This window comes from Enhydra lutris, unplaced genomic scaffold (assembly GCF_002288905.1).
Source record: "Enhydra lutris kenyoni isolate GAN:26980312 unplaced genomic scaffold, ASM228890v2 scaffoldscaffold13, whole genome shotgun sequence".
In the NCBI taxonomy this organism is placed as follows: Eukaryota; Metazoa; Chordata; class Mammalia; order Carnivora; family Mustelidae; genus Enhydra; species Enhydra lutris.
This window is the reverse complement of record NW_019154097.1, coordinates 30,936,719-30,958,334: the sequence shown is the minus strand read 5'-3', so window position 1 is coordinate 30,958,334 and position 21,616 is coordinate 30,936,719. Positions and strand designations below refer to the sequence as shown.

General features: G+C 36.1%; 1 protein-coding gene across 3 annotated transcripts in view; it reads right to left on the bottom strand.

Annotated features, from left to right (window-relative positions):
* Positions 1-21,616, bottom strand: part of LOC111145820 (PBX homeobox 3) — a 214,656-nt gene that overhangs the window by 45,025 nt on the left and 148,015 nt on the right. For all 3 annotated transcript variants that reach the window (XM_022501070.1, XM_022501071.1, XM_022501072.1), the window contains exon 3: positions 8,487-8,728. In XM_022501070.1, the coding sequence (XP_022356778.1) occupies positions 8,487-8,728 (242 nt within the window). The remainder of the gene's footprint in view (positions 1-8,486; positions 8,729-21,616) is intronic.

Here is a 21,616-nt window from a genome sequence, read left to right as displayed (position 1 = left end):
TGCTTCTCTGCCTACTTGTGATCTCCATCTGTCAAATAAATAAATAAAATCTTTAAAAAAAAAAAAAAAACTAGCCAGATTTCAAGTGCTCAATCACTCCCCATGACTAGTGGCCACCAGACAGGATAGCACAGCTCTATGGCATCTTGCAGACTCAAGTGCTAAGAAAAACTCTCTGGGAAACCACATCCTGAGTAATCTTTGACGTTTCTTTCTTAATTCTTTCTCACCATGCATTCACACAAACACACGCAAAAAAGACAGTTTCATTTACGAATGTCCTTGGTGAAGCAAGAGAAATTCTTCATTTTATTACATCTCAACCCTTCACGACATCTGTAAAATTCTGTGTGACAAAATGGGAAACAAACAAAAAGCACTTCTACTGCACATCAATGGTTGGTTATCTTGAGAAAAAGCACTTGTGAGACTGTTTCAGTTGTGAGCTAAAGCTGCTTTTTTCATGGAACACCATTTTTTCAAAAAGCAAAACCAACACATTATAATTATTCAGACTCGGGTATTTGGTGGATATTCTCTCAAAAATGAAGTGTGTCTGCCATGTCAAGTCAAAGAGCTGACAGTAAGTAGTGTGTATCATAACAAAATTTGAGTTTTCAAGTAAAAATCTGAATTTTGCAAAACTTGCATCCATCATTGTGAGCTTCACGGTTTCCCAGTCAACCTTCTGATTAGCTTGGTGTTGATACTCTTAACTATATTTTGGTATCATAAAATGAAATGTGTCAACACTGGAAGATGGATATAACTCAGTGAACCAGTATTTTCCAAATGATCAATGCATGATGTTACAAAAACACCATTAGAAGTGCGTATTAGACCAATGGACTTTAAAGAAACAGAGTACAAAGAGTTAATTGATATAGTTTCAAACTCCACATTATAACTAACTTTTAAGGTATTACAACTTGTCAAGTTTTGGTGTAATATCAAAGAAGAAAGTCCATAGCTATCTGAAAAGGCTATTACCATATACTCCTGCCTTTTCCAATGCCATATCTGTGCGAGGTCAGATCCAGAAGCCCTTTGTGTACTTCAACCACATGAGAGCAGACTGTCTCCAGAAGCATGGGTAAGATCCAGGTGACTTCTACTGAGCCCAATATTAAAGAGTTTGGCAAGAATGTAAAAACAGAGTCATTATTCTCAATAGATGCTGAGGTTTGGGGGGAAAATACAGGTTTTTATAAAAATGTTATTTAGGTTAACATATAATGATTTATTATTGGTTTAAGATTAATTAATAAATACTTTCAATTTTTCTGTTTTGATTTCTCTCATAATAAATGTTGACAGATGAAATCTGTCCAATAAAAGCTCTTAAGGGTCTTTAATAACTTATAAGAGTCTAGGTTTTAAGACCCAAAACTTTTGAGAATCACTGTATTGGACAAAGGAAGCATTTTTAATTTGCACATATAACATCATAAATTCCTAAAAACCTAGCTCACACAGTATGGTAACATATATTTTTGACAGGGTGTACAACATGATAAATAATCCAAAACTCCTATGTGAATGATACCTGAGATGTTAGCTCTCTTAAGTTTTTCTCTAGCTGCATTTTAATCCCTCCAGAAATAATGTTTCCCTATGGTTTCTAGGAAGCATGTAGGGGGAAAAGGGTTAAAAGCAAAAAGTTTCTGCATCTAAAAACTCATAATTTCCTAAAACATTTGCTGAATGTCTCACAACTTATTAAGTGAACTCATCTATGATGCAAATGCTGATTAGCAATTTGGCAATAGCCCAACATTCACAGAATTCACATAGCTTTTCTTTAAACCAGTAGTTCATACATGATTAATTAGAACATCTCATTTATGTAGTGTGCACTTTAGCTCATTACTCTAAGTAAAATTCGTTAAGTATTTACATTTAGATAATTAAAATCTGGGTACACCCTTAAGAAAGATGCATACACTTTAGGCAAAGTGATTTTTTTCCTTTATACCACTGAAAGTAAATTACAGCCTCATTTACAGCATCATCTGTAACCAGTTTCACAGCAGAGCACAGTACTGCCTCATCTTCTAGTCCTTAAAAGGTATACATTTTTTAAAACATATAAATGCTATGAGAATGATCAAATGATCGCAGAGTTGTTCTGAAGGGCCACCCAACCACATACTAGCATCAATGCCGTTTTTAATGTGGGAGGTTCGCTTTAAACATTTATCACAATCTCTGTCGTACCTATAAGACTATACTATTAAAATAGACATTGGAGAAAGTTTTCATTGCCTTATTGTTTTTCCAAGTGAAATTATCAGTTAAAATTTTTCTGGTCATCAATGTCCACAATACAAACACAGAAACACCTTGCTTAATTGGAACACTCAGGAAATAAGAGTTTTGACTCCTTGAATTTTCTGATTTAAACTAATGGCAGAAACCTCTTTTTCTTTTAGTTTAGCTGTTGAAAACGATCTGGGATGCATTTTTGTGTTTTAAAACACACATACCAATAACATAGTTCAATGAACATAAAATATGAAAAGCTTCATCTGAAAAAATATTTTCAACCAGCTCTTATTTATGAAAATTTCTCCTTGCCATTTGTTCCTTTCTCCTTAATAATCCAAAACCAATTGAAGATGTGAAATACGTGATTTATGATAATGATTTTAATGATATTTGTTGGCTGGTAAAACTGTCTCCTCACTATCTGTACACATTTCATTTACCCTCAAAATTAAAGTTTTCAGGTCTGCTAAACTTCCAGGTTTGTTTGACTTTGTTGAAGTTTCGTTTCTTTTGTGGTGGTGTTTTTTTTCATTGTGAATTCAAAATACAACCCCTTCCTTGCCTGTAAATTCACACCATTGAATGTAAACATATAAAATCAGATAGTGAGCAAGCACTAATTTTAGAAGAAGCTTTAAACTGGGTCAGTGATCAGATCTAAAAACTGATTTGGTCTTTTGTAACCATCTAGAGAAGCTGACTGCAATCAACCAATCATGATACCCCATTCTAAAATCTACTTGTCAAAGAAAGAATAAATCTCCATTAAAAGTTATTGCCTCTCAGGGCACCTGGGTGGCTCAGTGGGTTAAGCCTCTGCATTCGGCTCAGGTCATGATCTCAGGGTCCTGGGATCGAACGGGCTCTCTGCTCAGCAGGGAGCCCGCTTCCTCCTCTCTCTCTCTCTCTCTGCCTGACTCTCTGCCTACTTGTGATCTCTCTCTGTCAAATAAATAAATAAAATCTTAAAAAAAAAAAAAAGTTATTGCCTCTCGAATTTGCATGTATCCATTCTCTAGATGTAGATGTCTTTATAACCTTGCAAGTAACTCTAGTCCAATATCATAGATTTTGTATTTATGGAATGCTTATTAAAGTAACAAATTCTTCTTGTTTTAGAATAAAAGGCAATATTTAAAGATATTTCTTCTAAACCAAGTAGAATGAGCCCAATATGAGTAAGGAACAGCCCCAAAGACGAATTATCTACTGTATCTCAACACATCTTACCTAATTGCATGATTTAGGGGACTATCTCATGAAGGGTTTGTAAGGAGTATAATATATATTTTAAGCTCTTTGCATAGAATCTAGAACAGAATTAATACTTAATAAATGGCAGTTATTGACAATGAAAATGGCAATTATATGAAATTCGTATTTTGTATATGTTAGCTATTCTGCAAACAGTCCCTGCTCTGATTACTTAATACAGTAATATAATCACACCTTCCTACTGCCTGAATAATACAGACAGAAGTTGAAAACAAAAGAATATTCAAATATGAAACAATTCATTTTATTAATCAAATTTGTGGTCAAAGATAAATTTGGTACGTAGAAGTAATAAAGTAGAAACTTGGAGGGAAAAAAGGGAAACACTCAAACACTCTCTCCAGTCAGGGACAAGACCCAGCATGAAGGCTGACAGGAAGTGAAACTCTTCCCTTGGAAGCAGTGAATGACAAAGCCTTGCTTGGGAGAATGAAATACAGAGTTTCCGTCAGCTTGGACCCTTTTGTCCTTCCTGCTTAACTCTTAAGAACAAATAGCAAAAATGGAATTAGGAATTTGGGGGCTACACAACCTCTAAGGTAATAACATCAGCATTTTTTAACCTCATAAAAATAAAACTCTTTTAGAAGCAAAGGGGATTTTACCGGCAAATCTGACCACATAAATATTGAGATCCTCGAAAAGCACAAGGACATGCCTTTATGATGGTTTAGATTCCACATTCATTCTCCATTCCCCCAATAATTAATTCCCTATAGTCTGAAAGTCCTCTAGTAGCTAAGTGGTACCTGACTGGTCTTGGATACATTTGGTGTGCATGCTTGGCTCAATGTTTCACCTGATTCGAGGTGAATTCAAAAGACATCTGTGAACTCAGAAAGCAGGTTCTCAGATGCTTGGGGAGGGTTGGGACCCTTACAACACTTTTGCCTTCAGCAAAAATGTATTTCAATATAATTATAGTAGATAGCTTTCAATATGTCATCTCTATTATAGCAGCTGTAAATTATGGAGTGAATTGCCTGTGTACAAGCATTTCTTCTGGTACAAGTGAAGTGGGAGAGCTGCACAGGGTGTGATATATCTTTTTCTTTTTAACTGAGAACAAATGTCTAAGTCAAATTTCATTTGCAAAAACTGATATGTCCATTTCCCTTTGGTAGAGAGGTGGGGAAGCCAAAAGGCCTTGAATTGTTAAAAACGGGGTTCCCAGGACCCCTGGTTCAAGTTCATTAGGAATTCACTTATTTTAATAGTTGGACCTTTAATCCTAAGAGCCTATTTGAAAGGTATAGTAAAAGCATTCTTCAAAACTTGTAGCTAATCAACAAAAAGACAAAGAAGCAACCAGGGTTTTTTTCCTAGCTAAAGAAAGAAGCAGTGCACCCCAAAGTATGATAAGATAGTTGCTGCAAACTTCAGAAAATTATATATCCCTGTTGGTGTCGGGATCAACAAAAGAAAAGTGAAATATAATTTTTTTTTGAAAAGTGAAAAAGTTTTGATTCATTTTGGGTGGTAGTAATATTCAAGAACCTTATTCTACTCTATATTCTAGGCCTTATATTTCAAAAGTGTTTGTAAGTGACTTTAGATGGTTATCACCAAAAATCATTATATCTGAGCCTATGTAATGAAGACACAAGATCAAAGGACATTCTCTGGAGGGAAAAAAGGACAGGATTTTAAAGACAGTACCATTCCTGAAACACACATATAAAACTGAGCCTTGCAGCTTGGATTTAATTTTGCTCGAACTGTAGCTCTCTAGTCTGCTTAGCTTTGTAAATGTGGCTGTGTTTATAAGGTACTTTAGTTTACTGCAGTGGTCGTGTTTGTTAATTTTATGGCAATCTAAATCTAAACAGGCTTCAGATACATTTTCATTACTGCTTCATTGCAAAACACAGTAGAGTGAATAGTTCTAAGATTCCAATATATTTGTTTCTTTCAGTAAAAGACTCAACACAATTTTCTGATGAAGCCACTGCCTTAACAGGTATGTTCTTCCTATTATTAATAAGCTCTGTCACTCAGAATACTCATGCTTACTTTTAGGAGGAAAAGTATAATTTCTGGAAAGTCATTAAAATAGTTGTTTTTTCCTTCTCTACTCTGATCCCATTCTAAATGCAAGTCAACATGAGTGAATGAGAGAAAACCAGAATGTACTGAATTATTTTCCAGTTCTATATAAGCAGCAGCACAATTCAGTGGAAAAGGAAGGCATATTGTCAGAAACTGACTTCAATACCTGATTCTGACACTAACCAGATGTGTGACACTGGACAAATCTTTCAACTTGAGTCTCATTTTCTCATCTATAAAATGGAAATTATAATGCCACCTATCTTGGAAATGCCACCCTTTCATCTCACTTAGTTCTGCTTAGCCCTCCTAGTAGCTCCAAAGCGTATCCCTGGAAGGTCTAGCCCAGTTAGAGCCCACAACTTGTATCCCAAAGACTTGCGAAAAAACAATTGACTATCTTATGTCAAAACTCACCGATCAAATAACTTAGGAACTACAGAGAGAAAAGCTATAAAAGCCAACCCCACAGAAACTCAAGTGAATTAAATTCTGCTATGTTGTTTCTAAAACAATTCAGAACCTACAGAAGGAAATCTGTAAACTGAAATTCTGTTAATCAGCCAACCAGTCATCACACTCCATCTATTAATTTGTCCATAAAACTATAGCAATATCAAATGGCTGTATTTTTCCTTCAGGAGAGTGTCAAAAATGAGCAAGGAAATATATATTTAAGTGGTTTTTATTAGGTTACTGAATATATCGAGAAATAAGATTCATTATTACACTTTAAAACTCATTACTTCTGAATATATTGAATCCAAAAAAATCCAAAAGAACATACTACAGATTAACTTTCAAAGAACCTGTGTGTATTCCTAAAGCAAAAACAATTCCAAATAAAACAAAACAAAACCCCTGGTGACACTGATTGATGACAGCCTCACCTGACTCCCAACAGGGCAAGGGAGGAAAAAAGGAAGCTGGTATGAAGAAACTTGGTAGGAGACAGTGAGGGAACTGCCTTAATTCTTTATCCAGAAAGTCGGTCATTTCGCTCCTAATACTATGGATCTTTCCATGCAAGGTGAATAGTGGTATTTATTTAGGAAGTATGTATAGATATAGTTAACATAAAGTTATGCAATTAAGATTATACTACAAATTGGAACCATTTTCTTCTGTTTATGCTCAGGGCAACTTTTTCAATCAAGACTTCTTTTGTTTACTCTCAATTATTCATATGTCAAGTCAGAAAGCTCCATTTTTTACGTGTACATACATAAGATAATTTTTCCAAAATTCTTATTTGCACTTCTTCCACTGAAAATGATCCCTACAAATGAGGCTAGAGATACAGTTTGAGATTCCAGAAAGTACTATGCAGGATAAAAAAAAGACAATATCTTATAATATTAATTTATATTGGATTCTAACATCAAGCTACATAAACTTTCTACCCTCCCTCAAACACACTCACCTCTGGAACAGAGTCCAACATTTGCTTAACACCACCATATCCAGAATATTTGAGAAGGCAATGAAAAAAATAATATATACAACTGAAACTATGCAGGGAACTCAGAAGAATAATCAGTAATAAAACTGGCCAGGACGCCCACATCACATTAAAGTGTTTGGACTTCATGAAGTGCCTGGCTGTGCAATGAAGTATTTGCTAGTGAAACAATATGATGCTTAAGACTTGCTTTAAAATAGCCCACCAAAACCAAAACAAGGTGTGTGTGTGTGTGTGTGTGTGTGTGTGTGTGTGTGTGTGTGTGTGTATGTGTGTGTGTGAGAGAGAGAAAGAGAGAAAGACAAGCAAAATAAAGACTGGCAAAATACTGATATTATGCATCTGGGTGATGGGCGTCTAGGCAGTGCCTTATTGTAGGCTGAGCTCTATAAAACTGCCAGTACACAACTGTTTTTGACCTAAAGCTTGGCAATTTCACCCAAGTCAATGTAATAATATTCTTTTTATTTGGGGGTACATTTAAATATTTCCATAAAAATGTTTGTTTGTTTTTTTATTTTTAAATTACCTGCTAGTGAAAAATCTGTCAAACTAAACAGGTTTTTAGGTTGAAACTAACAACAAAAATAAGTTGAAAATGAACTACCAACATTTTACATGATTTCATTGAATCTAAGACTTATTTTTTCCCACCTTTTAACATCTTTGTGAAGTATGAAGCATATTACAGTCAACAGCATGTTATAGTTCAATTGGGTAGTGTTAACTTTTTTCTTGGTGGTACATAAACAATGACACAGCTTAAAATTAAAGATAGCTTAGAGTCAAGGAAGTACGTTTAACGTAATTGCTGAGGACAGCATTTTTAATACACATCCCCTATCTACTCAGGAATTTAGCACACAATGCCCAGTATTCTCTGCTCCAAGGTATCTATAATTATCCTAGGAGTCTCCTCTTCAGAGAGAAAGGCCAGAACCTGCTTACTTTGTGCCAGTAGCTCCCTCCCCTATAGTCTGGCACAGTCCATCAGAATTAATTCCTGGGAGGATTCTGGAGCTCAGAGCACAAGAGGAAGAGCTCCCTGTGCAGTGCTTCCCTTTAAAAGTTGTTAGAACTCATGAACAAGGCCAGTGTGTAAATGTTAATTATCCAGAGCTTTGAAGGGCACCAAGCAGCGAGGTTAGAGGGGAAGGATGGTTGCAGGCGTGGTAGTAAGGGCACGTGAATGTGAGGAATGAATAAAACTAGAAGAAATAGATGGGACAAAATAGGTTTCCCTTCACCTCTGAAATCTCAAATGGACTTCATTTCATGAATCCAACAATTCACTTGGGTTTTTGCATTGACCTTATTTATTTCACTCTTTGTGTTAACACCTACCCCTCACAGCCCTCAGAATCGGTTAGCGCAGTCTAATAGAAGAGCAACAGAGGGTTTGTGCAGGACTATGAGAGTGGCGGCTGCTGACCTGTTCATATTTCTCCAGTTCTGTGTGATAGATTTGTCTGATCTGGGTCAATTTGGCTCTGTAATCTGAGTGTTCAATAGAGTTATCTGAAGAACCTCCAGAGGCTGCCGCGGCTGCAGCTGCTGCCGCCGATCCCCCACCTTTCTCAGGACCTGAAACCCCTTCTGCCAAAAGCATATTGTCCAGTCTCATTAGCTGGGGATCGGGAGGGTCCTCCTCCTGGGCTCCTCTGATGCTGAGACCTTCAAGGGAAGAGAGAGACAGAGAGAGAAGAAGCGAGAAACAGGACAAATCGTGTGAGTATTTTTGTTTATTTGAGAAAATGATCAAACAACATCAGTGTACTACGATTCATGCTGAGAATTTCTTTGTTCACATTCATCAATAAGCATAAGTATGAAAATTCTTTTCAAGAGAATATTTACATGCATCCCAGAATTTCTATTATTACCCCCTTTTAATTTATCCTAGATTGGATCCCTGGAAAAAGGTAACCTGGCTTCTCAGAATACGCTAACATCAATCTTCCCAAATTTCAAGGATTTAAGCATAAAATGAGAAAGGGTTAAAAAATTGGGGATTTTGAGAAAGGAAAAAAAAATAATAATCCCAAGGACATAAACACATCTAAAGGTAGTTATTCTGCTTCTCTGTGCGGCTGGAGAAACAGAATTTGAAATCCCATAGAATAACTGATTCACAAACTATATACAAAAATTAGAAAACAAACAGGATTAGATGGGAATTTCCATTGTGTAATTTCAGGGGGAGAAAGAAATTCATACATCATGAGGTAATTAGCTATGCTTTAAAAATATATATTAGTGAATGAATATGTTCACCAATTGCCTGTAAACCGTGAAATCAGGACCCTAAATAGAGTATTAAAAATGTACCACTGGAATGGCAAACAGTAGTCGCAATCTAATTTTGCTTTTAAATCAAGAACTTCCTAAGTGATGCCCAGTCAGCAACCTCGTCTGAGAACTATAGATCACAGCTGACAATTCATAGGTTTAATCAGGTCACATAGGCTTTCTGCCAAGATGTTTTCAACAACACAGAAGACAAAGTTTTAAAATAATTATCATGGTATAAAAAGCACTGGAGTCATGACAGCTCAAAATCAGCATTTTCATTAATGTGGAACATAATCTAAAATATCCCAGCCCAATTAACCTCTGTAAATCTGTTTAAAAGGAGGCTCCCCACACTAGTTACAAGGCATCCTGGGGAAGAGGGAGGCGGGGAAGTTGGCATCTTGCATGCCTGCGTTTGGATTCTGCCTTTTTCGTCTGTGGCTGTTGTTGTTTATCCACAGTGGTGCACACTCTTGTGTCTGGTGTAACTTACATGACAGTTACATCTATAAGCTGCCAAGGACTCAACTGAGCACCAGCTCCGTGATTTTATATGCTAACCTAAAACTACCATCAATTCTTTTAAGAACAGATTTCATTCCTCGATGTCCTGAATTACACCCACAGCATGACAGAGCTCTTGGTTGTCTTAACGCAAATGCACAACTTTAATTTCCTCCCTCAAAACACTCTAAAGCTGTCACTTTCATTTAAAAATATACTTCAGAATAATTTCAACTGGGTAATAAAACTAACTCACAATAATTTAAAATTATATCTGTTGCCTGTTCAGAGGCAAATAAATAAGGTCTGAAGACTGTAATATACTAAGACAATAAATTCATTTAGGGAACCAGAAAGTTAGGAAACTCTCTTAAATAAGATAAAATCAGTATCAGTATCAACATTGCTGATAATTAAAAATAGAAAAACATGTATTTGCTATTTCTTCTAGATCTGGTAAATACTGGTTATGCTGGCATTTTTAATTTAACATCTTTAATTTTCTTCCCTTCTAATTCACTTTGTTAGATGTTAAAAACTCGTGTCCTCGACATGCCTGTAGTTGCACATACCGTTTTCTGTGCATCTGGCATGCAGTGAGGACTCACTGACCAGCCTCTTCTTTTGCACTCTGGGCTCAGTCAGGTTCATTTTATATTATTTGTCGGGAGGCCCTTAAGTTTCTCCTTTTTCAACTAAATTTTTGCTCACACTTTTGTGTGCTCACTATTTCTCTTTTGTATTTATACAGACACTGGTGATTCTCCTGGAGACGTGGGGTTCTTTTTTTAATCTACCTTCAAGGTCCCTCCAGGTTTCCAGTTTTCCCCCTCGTATTTATACACACTGATCTTTTTCCTATGGTTATTTGGTGAGGTTCTTTAATAGTAGATCAATATCCACAGTCAAAATTATTACACTTCCCTGCACAAGTGTGGCAGTACAGTGACTTAAAACACAAGGAAGCAGACTATAAGGGAGAGAGAAAAAGGAAATTCATTAGGAAGAAATGCAAAAACATGGCACTTTTATACATTGCTAATAGGTATATAAACCAATACTACCACACCAACAGGAAGGAACCGTTAAAGTCAACAGTAGTGGACACAAATAAAAATAAGTATGTATTTTTAGCTGGTATAACATTTTCCCTTTGTGATGAATAATATCTCTTCTAAAATCATAAGTAAATCAACATTTCAGTTTTGCCTCAGATATAGGAAAAAAATGTTTTAATATATCTTTCTGCACTTATTTTATAAATTATGTGCATCGAGTCACATCAGAAAAATCATTCCTTGACAAAAAGTTCATACTCGTTTGGATGAAAAGTACTATAGCACTTTGTAATTAGGCAACATTGAGAAGGCTGTTTATCAATACTGAAGTCATTTTCATACCTACAGTTGGAAAAGTGAATCAAATTTCTTTCTCTACTAAGCAATCTCATGATTATGGATCTTCGAATAGAAATAATCTAGTTTCTAAAATTATTTTTAATTTAAATATTTCTATTCATATTCTTGCCTTACATTCAGATTGCTATTTTATTCCTCATCCCACCTACCTATTCACTCACTATTACTTAGCTTACTAACCTGCCAAAGTCACACATGGCTCCCAATTACAAGACCTACTCCTCTGGGCACCTATATGCATTTTAATGAACCTAAATTTGCAAGGGGCAGGATGTATCTGCCCGTGTAGGTATCAAAAGATCTTGATATCTTCAGATTTAAACTTGAAAAAACAATAATTTTAAAACTGCTCATTCTTGTTTTTAATCCAAAATGTATAGTAGAACATTTACAGAGATTTATGAAGTTTTACATCTAGGCTCCTCAGTTATAATAGTATTATAAAGTTAAAAAACAACAACAACCCTATTTGCAATCTACTTATAAACACAACATTCATTTCACTATCCCTAAGATTTAGACAAATCATACAAACACAGTAAAACATTGTTTAACAATGAACTTGGCTTTGTTATAAGCCCACAGTTTTTGCATATCTTTCAGCAAATCCTAATTAGCTGTCTTTCAACATGCTGTGCACCTGCCCCACAGATAATGGGAGAGAGCATCTGCATAGACGACTGCATTCAGAGGGCAATAAATAAATTACGGGTCAAAATTATTACAAAGCTTTCTCCGAATAAACGCATACCCTTCACAATACTAAGCTGCAGATGTGAAAAGTACCTAAAGCCCACTCAAATGGTATGATTACGGGGCTGTTTGAGTTTAATAATCTGACTGTAATTCAGGCATTTTCAACAGCTCATTAAGGGTTCATTAATATATAGGCAAGCTTTTGAATTATAAATAAGCAGATTAGAAATCTGCAGTGGCTGGATTGTACCGTAGTAGCCTCTCTAACAGAACAACTCTGTAATACAATGAAGGCTTGACCCAAGAGAATGAGGTGCAAACACAGGGCACCAACTAAGCTTCATGGTTCCCTCATTTCAAGGACCAAGCCCACTGGACCATGACAGACCTCTGTTCATCCACGACTAAAGAGTGGCTTCGGACCATGGCTACCTCACATGTGTTCTACACAGAGCAATGAATTAGGCACAACTCAGATCTAGCCCTACAGTATTTCCATAACCAGGGAAGACACATAATATCCATAGGAATGATAAATAAAAGTTATCAGATCATTTTTACTTGTAAAGAAGCCATTATTCAGACCTTGCTGAGAAACAAAAAGCTATTATGGAAACTTTGAGTTGTTTGATTCCGCACCCCCCCCCAAATGAGTATGCCATAAAACTAGATCCCAAATTATTCATAAACTCAGGCCTATGAAATCTCTATCATTTTGTCTTCTGATGGACTTGTTCTGGATTCATTCAACTAGCACAGCAGTGTTAGCTCAGAGGAAAATGTTTGAGCACTGTCATGTAAAACAAGGCCAGATCAGACCTTTTCAGCAGGCCCTAAATTCTTCACTGCTTTGAAACCAGTCACAGTTCTAATATTTTCTATTTTCCTTACAATTTTCCATAGATTTTATTTTGTGTCTGTTATTTAAAAATATTAAGTAGGATTATGGTCTAAAGTTTAAATGTGATTAATAAAGAAAATACTGACTTTATTTTCTGTGCTTTCTTCATTTTAACCCAAGTCAGCCATGGTTTGCTATATGTAACCCAGGTTGTAGATGAAGAAAAAAGATTAATACAGACAGGTTGCTACTTTTCTCCCCAAACATGAAAAAGGTAAAATATTTTTCCATCTGAAATCTTTTAAGTAAGAAGCAGTCTAAATATGAAACAGAAGTCCTGGAAATGAAATGAAGGTCACAAGCCCCATGGTTATAAAATATCATTTGAAACAATTACTTTTCGTTGTGAAAACTGGAATATAATTTGGACACAAAGTAGAGAAAGACACTGAAAAATCCCTCAAGGCACCATTTTCTAAAGTCGACTTAAGTAGGGGGTGGAGGAAGGGAGGTTGGGGTTCTAAGACAATGGGGTAGACTAGAGATAGAGCTAAGGACCAAATCCCGGGAAAGGCAGACCTTTGAGTGGGATCTGCCTGAGAGACAAAAAGGAAGAAAAAAAAAGAAAAGAAAAATAAAAAGATCTGAATATTTGCACTTCAATTTCTCACTCTCCTTCTCAGGTCTAAAGATGAGACTTGTAATGAAAGGGAAAAATCATATTATTTTGTACATATCAGTAGAACCAACTGTAAAAGCAACTGATTTTTGGGCGCCTGGGTAGCTCAATTGGTTGAGCAACTGCCTTCGGCTCAGGTCATGATCCCGGACTTCCGGGATCGAGTCCCGCATCAGGCTCCCAGCACCTTGGGGAGTCTGCTTCTCCCTCTGACCTTCTCCTCTCTCATGCTCTCTCTCACTCATTCTCCCTCAAATAAATAAATAAAATCTTTAAAAAAAAAAAAAGCAACTGATTTTTTAAATATTATGAGGAAATGACAGGTGATACAGTTGCCTATCACAACTCATGGCCCCATGCCCATCCCACTCCAGCTCCAAATCTCCTTTTAAGCCAATGTTAGTGTCTAATCCACTGAATATGGCAGTCATATTACAAGCTAATGTCACTTTCACTCCTATTTAAGGTGACTGCGTGGTGTGTGCACGTTTTTCATGTCAGGTATATTAAATATAACACGGCAATGCACTGCACATTTCCACGCCAACCTAGTTGTCACTTTCGCTTGACTCATTCTCTATTGAGGAAAAATGCAGCACTGGGAATTTACAAGGCTTTTCAGTTAAATGGACATAAATCACAGGTTTCATTCAAACCGAATAATCACTGGCCATAAAGAGCTACTTGTCTCTTACCATATATTACAGTGAAGTTCCTGTGAGCAATAATGCAGCCATTCATGGCAAAGAAAAACAGAGCGAGACATTAAGAACTGACATGTAATCCTGTTAGGGGCCTGACGTGGAGAGTGTGGCTGACATTTTTATCATATATGTCCATTTCTATTTGGAAAATCAGAGGAATAAAAATGATTACTTCACTGCCCAAATCTACCTTCCTAAAACAGCCCACTGAGATTTGTTTACATGCTGGGAAACTGCTTACTAGAAATTCATAAATCTAAGATTTTGAAGCATTTCCCCTGATGGTTAAATTGAAGATATGACTAGAAAGATTCCCCATAATGCTTCTCCACACCTCCATTTCCTTCACTTTCAACACATAAACTGTCAATCCATCGCTTTATTACATTTTACCTTCATTATAAACTGTTGGCAGAATGCCTGTTTCTAACATACAGCACTGATAACTTTTCTCCAAGCACTCGCTGCAAAGCCATCTCACTCAAGAAACCAGGCGACTAATGACCTTTATTAGAGGTTCGATGGAAAGCAGCTAGATGCTATAATGACATTATTAGTATCTTGGTCTGTACAGGTACTAGACTCCTGGGCAGACCCTAGTTGTTATTTTCCTGCAGTTTCACAGATGTACTTTAAATGAGAAGAGGGAAACCATTTAAAGGCATTTCTTGAATCACCAGTGTTTTTCCATGCCGGTATGAGTCCCAAGGCTATGACTCCTGCATTTCTGCGTGCTCCCAGCAATGCAAATGACAATGTAGAGATCACTTATAAATCAATTCTTCTCCTTGGCTATCCCACCAACGCCCACCACATCGCAAGTTCAGATGTTTATTTTACCGGAAATAGAGGAATATGACACACAAAAGCCCGAAATCATGATTTAAACTAAACATTTTGCTATTTGGAGCCATCAAAAATACTGATCATACTTCCTGTATGCGCCTAGGAACTGATAAAGCTACAGTACCGTTCATTCATTTGAAAACATTTATTATGCTCCTTACTATTGTAGGAAGGTGCGTTCATTTGGTGGGGAAGGACTTTTTAAAATCCCTTCATTTTCACTATCGTTTCTCTTTACCCTTCAAGTCTGTTTTAGCCAACTGTTTACATAAAAAATCTGAAACTACCGTTGGCTGGCAAAGGCAAATTTTGAAGACTTCCCACTTGCCAATTAGATTTTGCCTCAAGAGACAAGAAAAAGGAGTGAGCCTTGTCACTGTGAAAGCGAAGAGCAGCCAAGATGAAGGAGCAGATGGACTGTGCAATAAAAATGCAGAAAGAAGAGTTACATTTTTAAGGCACTTTTTTGTTAAATGGAGCTGCATCTTGTTGGAACCCTTGATATATAAGCACTGTCAGCTACAGAAGAAGAGAACAGGGCGAGGGCAAGATATGAAGTATGCTGTGCTTGCATGAGACAGTGAAAAAAGGATGAAGGGAAAAACAGGCCATGTTTCTCACGCATATTAGCACAAAGGGTTACCTGTGCTCTGTTCTTAAAGGAAATTATTACAAGTGCAGGAAGAAAGGAAACGGCCATTTTCTTTTTATCTAAAGGGATAGATGTTCAAACAAAATGCTCTATTGAAAAGATTCTCAGGATTGGTAAATATGACAACTAAATTTGAAAGGGGAAAAAAAATACCCCAGCACTATATTAAAGAAAAGCAACGAATTTCCGAATCTAAGAGGGAGAAAAGAATTATAGTAACACTGGCTTTCATACCTACAAGTCTTTTGTGACTAGCTACTCTATGTGGTTACCAGCGATCTAATGATCTAATGTGCCAATGATATCCTTTTAAATTTACCATGTGCCTGGGGTCTCCTCACTAGAAAATGCTAGAGGCCCACATTTGGACTTCCATAAAAATCAATTAGTCCTCTTCCATTATGTGCATTTCCTGAACATTTTCCTTTCCTATTAAGTGCATTTTAGCATTTGTTTACACAAACTCTTACTGCAATCCTTCCCTTGCCCACATCCCCACATTCTGTCCCCTTGCCTTTTCTCCCTGCAGAATGAGATCGCCATGGCACTTTCATTTCCTGTCTTGTCAGTTAAGATCACTGCCATGCTGTGAATGGGATAACACTGCACTGTGGCGCCTGCTCCTTCTAACACAGAGGGCATCGTGTGTGCCGCTCCACACAGCTGCTTCCCCCATTACTCTATTTTCTGGAAGACCAAATCTTCCGGACTTTGATAAGTTCCTCCTAGACCCAGGTCACAACACAAAATGTTTCTCCCCAAAAGCAAGTTTTTATTTCTTATGTAGGTGACTTTAACAGTGGTTAATCTGATAATCCAAAACACAGTTAATACTTGGGTATCCTTCTATTGTTTAGCCTAAAAATTCTCTATGTTCAAACTTCAACATGTATTAAAGAATACATGTACATGCCAAGCAGCAAGCTGTATCTTTTATATTCTCTCTCACTAGATTCGTAAATAATCTTATAGGGCAGATGCCATTATCCTCATTTATAGATGAGAAAACCAAACTTCAAAAGGGTTAGGTGCCTTGCTCAAGATCACATGGCTAATAAATATGATAAAAATGATTCAAAAACAGATCTGTCTTCCTTCAAGTCCGGGGTTCCATTATACCTCACACACCTAGAGAAATACTGGATTTTAAGGGCACTTTACAACTACAAAAAATGAGCTACACTATTGGAGAATGTACTACCTTACAAGAGAATATGGAGTCACAATGGCCTGGATTCAAATTCTGACTGTTACTTATTAGCTCCCTCTGTGGGCAAGTCTTCTAGGTCATTCTCTGTAAATAAAGATACTAGCAACTCAAGAAATCATTATGGAGTTTAAATGGTATGGTATAAAACATGCAAAATTACCTAGAAGAGTATGGAGCACATAATCATCACTTAAACATAACAGTGGCATTCACTTTAAGTCACAGAGACTGGAATCTGTTTTTATTAAAATACTACCTCTCCCAAAGTCAAAGAACTAGTTACAGAATTTCAAAATATCATCTGTGATAATGAAACATTACCAAAACCCATGCCCAGTTATATTTTAAAAAAGAAAAAAAAAAAAACACAGAAGTTTTGCTATCTTCAAATATAATATAAAACAAATCTGTTGTGTAATTAAAACTTTTATCTGACTTCTGGTAGTGTTCACAATACAGTCAAATCTAACCGAAGTTGTTCTTTTCTTTTCTTTTTCCTATCTGGTATTTTTTATGTAACAGAATTTCTTTGTCATATTGTGTTGCTGTTACTTTGCAACATATTCTAACAGTGCGTGGCTTTATTGCTTTTTGTTTTCTCAATTTGTATGACCTAAGTATCTGTTTCCTTCTTTCTCTCTCTCGAGTTACGTTTACTCTCATACTGCTTCTGGTAATAGAATGGCACTTTGATGTATGTTGATGATGAAACACTCATGATAGTTGCTCATTATTAGCGGTCTCTGGCCACATGCTTCAAATAAACTTGGAAATCTAGAGAATGGCCATGTGTAGGGGACCACATGAAAAGTAAACGGAGCCATTTATTTGTCCTGAAATAAAGACTCTTCTTCCGGTGAATTTATCATTATCAAGTTTAACTGGCCACACAGTGTTTTGTTAAAATCAATTAAAATTACACCAAAGTTATATATCTTCTCAATTACTATTTTGGAAATCCTTAAGCAAATATTCAAAGATAAAATGTATGGTATTTTCAAAAAACTATACATGTAATCCATACATGATGCAAAATTTTTGGTCAGAATTTGGGGAAAAAAAGGGTCCTTTTTGCATTCATAATTTTTTTCAAATGAAAATACTAGATCCCAGTTGAATTTAAAATACCTATATGAGGTTGTGTATTTTAAGGTGATCAGTAAACGTCATTTAGATATCCCTCATGGCAGTAAGAATCCTGCCCCTATCAGATAATTAATCTTATGCTTATCTTTGTATTCACTTCCTTTGCTTTTGCTGCAGCCATCTTCTCTTTTCTCTAAAATGTTCAAAAGTGAATAAAAATAAAAAGTCAGTTGACTTCATTATGAATAGCAGATACCCACTTGTTCCCTATTTCCCCTTACAGCAAGAAATGTCCACTTCATTGTTTTTGTAATGCCAAATTATCTTGATGCACAGGCCTGCTCAAAACAGCATGCTAGTAAATACAGCACGAGGGTCATTGGCATTCTCAGTACATTCCAATGTAACAGCACGGCATAAAGTTTTATCTGTATTATTATAAAGGACACAGGCTCAGTTTTATTGAAAAGGCTTTCTGAAGCATGGCATGATTATAGGAAACATGGACTGTACTAGAATTTCCATATAATTTTACCTTTAAGTGGGCTGGCTCTTTAATATAAAGATAGCATCTAATTAATGACTGAAGATGGGCTCTATATTTTTACCTAATATTCATCTGTATGCATCTCTCTTGCAGAGTGTACATTTTGCTTTAACTACTATAGATGTTTCAGTCAATGATGAACTTCGAAAAGGATATTTGTGCTTCTCATGGTCGGTCGTATCACATCCATCACTCTGTTCCATTAAAAACCATGTAAGTGTCTGAAAAGCACGACCACCCACATGGCATGCAAAGGACAATGGCAGAAAAGCTTGAAAGCATCTTCCAAGCAGCAAATCACACAAACAAGACCTCTTTGTTAATAAGGCATCCATTTACTTACAAATAATCAAAATAGCATATTTTAAAATACAAATTACAAAAAGTGGCTGGCTTGACTAATAAAACACAACATTCTAGTGTAAGTTGACTGATAGTTTTTTTCACAAACCATGTATTTTCTAGTGACCTATTAAATAAAAGCTCAACCAAAAAGAATCTGTCTATATCTGGACCTGTATCTGGACCTATATCTATATATCATTGACTCTTTAAGCAAATAACCTAGAACAAAAATATCCAAAGATGTTAAAAGAAAAAAAAGCTACCCATGACTTTCCAAAGCATATTCTAGATTTTGAAATCACAGAGATTTAATCCCCTTCTGGTAAGAAATTAAAGTGAGTCACATTCATTACAAAGACATATTAAAATCAAGGTAGATTGAAAAAAACAGCAATTAAATATAGTATAACTCATTAGAACAATTAAAAATGTTTCCCCTCCAGAGATGAAAAAAAAAAGTGGTTTTTGTTTTTGCTTTTTTTCAGTTTAGGGGTACTGAGGACAGAAAGAGTGAGATAGGACATCTATACAAATGGACATATAAACAATGAATTCGTAAAGTCAATTTAAGGAGGATAAATATTAAGATCCTTTTGAAAGGCATCATAACATAATTACAATCCATTTTTTCCCATTTACTTCGAAGGCAACGTGTAAATGCACATTTCCCCCCATTGCCTACTTATGAAAAAAATGTGTATTATTCACTGCACTTTTCTGAAAGGATATATATATATGTATGCACTAATATAAATATGATTGTAGATTTATATTAACAGTATATAGATTTCAAAATTGCCTAAAGAAACCTGATTTTGAACTGGGTGTTTTAGGTGGTAAACCATGGAAATGTCAACTTTGATTTGAGCTAACAAAAAGGAATTTAGAGGATGGATAAGCTCCAGGACCTTTGAATTAAATGAAAGACCAGAACACTCCACAGAATGTCTGCAATAACAGTCTCTACAGAAAATTATGAGGAACTACATAAATCCACCCTCTTCCTCTTCACACAGGCTCATTAAAGCTGTACTGACTCTCTGGGCAGCTATAATTCTGCTGACTGATACCCTGGAATCACCCTGTCAATACCCAGTGGTGTGCTGCCTCTCCAACTATCTCTGCCCCTAATATTCCTCTCTTTGATGGGATTTGCTGACCTTTAATCTGATGCTAGTTTACTCTCATCACTGAAGTGTAAGTCGGAGAGCAATAAAACGGCAACCTCACTGATTCAAAAGGGAGAGCTAAAGCCTGCTAACTGTGAATCTAACCTTTCGTAATGGCTCGCTCTTAAAGGAGGAAGCATGAAGTGGAAGGCAGCTAAAACAAACAATGTGTAATGCTGAGCACAAGATTTATTAGAATCCCTTTTGCATGGGTGTTACGAGCGGACATCAGGGCTGTAAACAAGAGATACACAAATATTTGCAAGGGAGACGAAAGTCCTGGTCAGAACACCCTTCCACGCCAACACTAATCTCAACAAGAACTGTGTCACAGGAAATCAAGCAAGGTTAGATGAACGAAAAAGCCTGTGATTACTCCAGGTGGATGTAAACAATACCGGAGTAATAAAATCATCATTAAAAATAAGATGTTTTTCTGTGATGAAGTACAAGACTCTAATGACTGAAAACCAAAAACTCACGTTCATAATGGGTCCCTGGGAATTCAAGGAGCTTGTGGAAATTAAATGCTTCCAAATAATTTTCAGTATAATTTTAAAGGTAGGGTAATAAGACCTCACATTTATTGAGTACCTCCTAGGTGCCAAGCACTGCTGAAAGTGCTTTACCTGTATTAACTCATCTAATCATCCCAACAATTCAAAGAGGGAGGTACTATTATCACGCCCACTTTTATTATCATGAAACCGAGCCATAGCATGGTGGTGAAAGCCCACACTTATGGTCACACAATTAGATGGTGAAAAGTGAGAATTTGAACCTGGACAGGCTACCTTTACAGCCTGAACTCTTGACCTCCTCTTGTATGTATTATTATTATTATTTTTTTTAAAGGCACCTTATTTCTAAATAGAGACAAACATAGCATTAAATCTGAGAAACAAACTGAGGGTTTTGGAGGGTGGGGGGTGGGTGAGCCTGGTTGTATGTATTATTTTTTAAAAGGATCTTAAAAACAGAGTAACTGCCTAAGAGGAACATTTGATACTCTTTTTATTTTTGGTATTTGTAAAAGTTGGTTCTGGAGCAGTTGAAAAACATCCTCACCATAAGACCCTTTGTTCATTTGTGAATGCTCGTTCTTCATGGATGTTTTTGTTTTAACATGAAACAGTGATTTTGAAGAAATAAAATTAATACTATGTAAATAACACTGTATTATCAATTTTATCATATTTCTCCAAGTTAATCCCTTAAAGATTATCACTAGGTATATTTTCCAAAAATGTTGTCAATTAGGAATACATGGGCAACTATTAATTCAAAAGTTGAAGTAATAAAGTTCAAATATTTAACATTTTCAAACTGTATTTATACAAAAACCAAATGTATTATTCCATATTCTCAAATAGCAGCCAATTCTGGCCTCTTTTAAATGATCTCAAATTGGTGTCCAGTTTTTAGGACTGATCTCCAGAGATTTCAACTATGTGGCCAACAAGTTTGAAGAGCCACTGCCTGAATCACAAATATGTATGTAAAGATTGGTTTTAATATCAACTAGTGGTGCTAATCGAACAAAGCTACTTTTCACCTGCTTGCACAAAGACTG